The following is a 4010-nucleotide window of genomic DNA, read 5'->3' as shown; positions in this document are numbered from 1 at the left end:
AAAGTCATAGGCAATCATCCTACACTACAATTGTTTGCAAAAGTCCAGACTGAATTGTACAATACTTTTTCAATGGGAAACCAAACAACATCAAAAAATGGTCAAATTAGCTAGGGACAGACATTACACATAAACTGATTTAAGAGATCAGAAACTGATTTAAACCTGTAACAGGAAAGACGTTCAGTGCACATAAACCAGTTTGAAAATAGCTGAAACCAGTTTGAGATAAACCTGGTTGAATGTAGTATCAGGCTTAACTGGTTTGGGTCAAACTGGTTTATGCAATGTCTCTCCCAGACCACTTCCTAGTTTAACTTAAACCAGAGTCCCCCAGCATCCCAGATGCTTTGCAGCCCTGGGCGGGGCACTCTGCTCCAGAAAGCTGGGCTGGCCCCTCCCTTCTGCTCCCTTGCTGGAGGTCCGGCAGAGACGGCAGGCACAGCAGCATCTGCTTGGCTTCCTCCTGCACCCCCCATACTCCCACCACTACTCCCTGCTCAAACAAGAATTCCCCCCTCCCCTCTCCCATACACACTGTAGCCGGCATGTGGTCTACTAGCTAATGCTGAGAGGTGTCTGTGTAAGACAAACCAGACAAAGGAAGACAGGACAATGTCTGATTAGGGCTTTTTGGAGTTAAAAGAGAAGCTTGAACTAATGAGAAAGGCTGTTGTTTTCTTGATGGGCTGATAAGCAACGTGTCAACTCCCTGCTGTGAAATGCTATGCAACTCCCTGCAAGCTCCATCACAGGAGCAGTGTGGGGAACCCCTCTCTAATCAGAGCATCCTGCCAGGGCCTGGCCACACCTCCCTCCCCCCTCAGCTCAGCACTGTGAAAGGGAAGGGTGGGCTGCTCTAGCATCCCCTGGCTTCTAGTCTGAACCACTGCAGGCATGTGCCTGCATTTTTTAAAGTCCAGAGGGAATGTTCGTGGCTCGGGACTGACATTCAAAAAGCCTGAGCCTGAATTGATTCAATCTTTGCAGGTTAGTCTAGTCTGGCTAGGCTAAATAAGTTTTTTAACCAGACAAACATACCAGAAATGCAGGCACATGCCTGCAGTGGCTCAGGCTAGAAGCCAGGGGGTGCTTCTACCCTGAGGGAGGAGCAGTCCTTCCTTCCTTCCACAGAGCTGAGCTGTGGGGTGGATGGCCAGGCCCTGGCAGGATGCTCCGATTAGGGACAGGTTCCCCACCTCTTGAACAGTGCAGCAGGGAACGTTTATCACCCCTAACTCAGTGTTTATCACCCCATTAAGAAAACAGAGGAGCATTACCAGCTATCTGTTGATTCTGTCTTTGTCTTGTCTGCCACGGTTTGGAGGTAGCCAGCGTGTGGTCTTCCAGCTAATACTGAGAGGTATCTGTGAGGGACAGGGAATGCCTCCTTAGCAGAGAGTGGGGAGGGGATGGGGGGAGCAGGTAGGCGCTGCTGCCTACAAGTCTCTACCAAAGCTGCAGCCAGGGAGCAGAGAGGAGGGGCCAGCCCTGCTGTGGAGCAGAGAGCCCTGCTCAGCCCAGGGAGCATGCTGGGATGCTGGGGGAGTCTGATTTAATTTAAACCAGCAAGGGGTCTAGGACAGACATTGCATAAGCTGGTTTGAGCCAAATCAGTTAAGTCTACATTCAACCAGTTTTATCTCAAACCAGTTTTAGCCATGCACAAACTGATTTATGTACACATCTGTTCTGTTACAGGTTTAAATCAGTTTCTGATCACTTAAACCGTTTTATGTGTAATGTCCTTCCCTAGCTAATTTGACCATTTTTGTGCAGTTACAAACTGGTTCAGCCCAGCCAGGTTAGACAAACCGGAAAAGATTGAATCAATTCAGGCTCAAGGCTTTTTTAATGTCTGTCCCTAACCTTCCTGGCATTATAGGATCAGGAGGGACTTCAAGGATCATCTAGTCTGGTCCCCCCCCCCCTCCTCCCCAGACATGCAGGATACTATTCCGAAATCGTCCTAGAGAGATATTTATCCCACTTCTTCTTGAAAAACTCCAAAGGAGCTTTTACAACTTGCCAAGGGAGCTTGTTCTACTGTACCATGACATTTCAGTTAAGAAACCTTCCCTCCCCCAATATTTAATCTACATCTTGGCTGCAGTTCAAACCCACAAATCAGATCTCTCAGTCTTAAAGTTCCTAAATACTGGAGTGCGAAATCAGATGTGTCCAGGCTCAGATCTAAATTCCCCAATGTCAGTGTTCAGAATCAGCTCTTGAATACAGCAGCAGATAGTGATCCCTTCAGACTGTTGCTGTGAAGCCAGATGCTGGGTATGGACTAACAGCTTGGCTCAGTCTCATCCTCTTCTCATTGTTTATTCTATTTTCTGTTGTAAACTGAAAATGAAGCCATTTATTTTAAAATGTTTGCCTTCGCTTTTTCAATTTAAAGAGAAACCCTCCAGGCAGTGGGAAGAGACAACAAGCAAACCAGCTATTATTAACTAATGCTAAATATGAAAGTTCCCATAACACTTCAAAAGGATCAGCATCAGGCCCAAAGTCAAGACAGCATCAGTCAGCTTCCAAGCAACAAGACTGATAGCTCTCAGCATTTATTTATCTAGCTAAATAAAGAAATTAAAGTGGAAATCCGATGTAGGACTTACACTGTGAGTTGACTGTCCTTAATAGCTAATGATGTTAACACGAGTACAAAAGGACTGGAGTAGAGGTATAAAGGGTATCTTACCTCCACTCGTTCTGTTGTGAAGTGGAATCATTGTGCTCTCCTTGAGACAGCAGATCAACCTGGGCAGGCAAACTATTCTTTTCTGCAAAGAAACAACATCAAAAATAATTGATTAAGGCAAGACTAGTTGGTCATACCCAGTAACATGCATTGCTGCTGGTTTAGAAGGATGCACATGGTGAATTAGCATCTCTGCTTATTATAAGGTAACTTGCATGCTGATCATCATCCTCCCCACATTATCCTACACCTTTTTGTTATTCTCATTCACCTGTTGCATTGTACCATAAATTAGATTAGAAGCTGGAACTGCCATTTTACTATGTGTCTACACAGCACCTTAAAAAATTGGAGTCCTGAGTGCTATTACAGTGCTAACAAGAGGTTATTGTTTGAGAGAGAGAGAGAGAGAGATATTGCCTCAGGGGAATAAATAGCCTGAATGCATGCTCAAAAGATAGTACATACCGCAGTCTCTTGAACCGTCCCTTTCAGCTCCGGTGACATTGTCCACCAATTCCATAGGAGGTGCAGATGGTTCTGTACTGGGCAAGTGGTAAGGACCAGGGACCTCTACAAAATGAGTTGAGCAGAAATTAATTTTGGTAGCATTCCCCAAAGTACTGCTAGCACGCAATTTGCAGGGAAACCATCATTAATAAATAATGCAACAGAAACAACAGGAAGTGTGTAATCAGCATTGAAGGCTGGCTCAAGTAATGATTGCAGAGCCACATCAGAAGGGGGTCTAACAAGTAAGCATGGATTGGGAGTGAAGTCTTAACAAGAGTGCATTGACTGCAATCAGCATGCTGCACATTCCCAGTCAATTTGGCCTACCCCTAGAAGTAATTCCAGGAAACAGGCGTGTCAGCAAAATGGGTCATACGTGACTTAGTTACCATTGCAGAACTTAGTCGTTGGCTCGAAGGATCCTGCCGTAGTACGTGAACAACAGAATTCAGGGAAGCAGTTAAGAAATGACCAGAGAGAGTGTCAGTGATATTGTGAAAAAACAGAAAGCAGTCTTTAAACTCACAAACTTTAGCTCAGTGGAGCTCAGGTGTCTTACAAAAATATCAGGATGAGTCTAAGTTGTACATTCCCTTTGTGGATCGTAAATCAATACGTCCTTCCAGTATTCCCTTCTGGTCTGGCTGTGGCAGCCTCAGATAGGAATATATACTCTGCTAACGTATGGTAAGACCAGAGAGATGCTTTAAATATTTCAAAAGAGGGCATGGAACTGAGCAAAACAAGGAAAAAGACAGTAGGGAGCAATCTCTCTATCCATCAAGCCAGA

General features: G+C 45.1%; 1 protein-coding gene across 3 annotated transcripts in view; it reads right to left on the bottom strand.

Annotated features, from left to right (window-relative positions):
- Nucleotides 1-4010, bottom strand: part of LOC109288940 (protein SSUH2 homolog) — a 44168-nt gene that overhangs the window by 23274 nt on the left and 16884 nt on the right. For all 3 annotated transcript variants that reach the window (XM_019504694.1, XM_019504695.1, XM_019504691.1), the window contains 2 exons: nt 3176-3280; nt 2708-2789 (listed from right to left, as the gene is read on the bottom strand). In XM_019504694.1, coding sequence (XP_019360239.1) covers nt 2708-2789; nt 3176-3280 — 187 coding nt within the window. The remainder of the gene's footprint in view (nt 1-2707; nt 2790-3175; nt 3281-4010) is intronic.

Source organism: Gavialis gangeticus, unplaced genomic scaffold, assembly GCF_001723915.1.
Source record: "Gavialis gangeticus isolate Ggan-Ray unplaced genomic scaffold, GavGan_comp1, whole genome shotgun sequence".
NCBI classification, from domain to species: Eukaryota; Metazoa; Chordata; order Crocodylia; family Gavialidae; genus Gavialis; species Gavialis gangeticus.
Note: the sequence above shows the minus strand (reverse complement) of the source record. Positions and strands in the feature narration are given on the sequence as shown.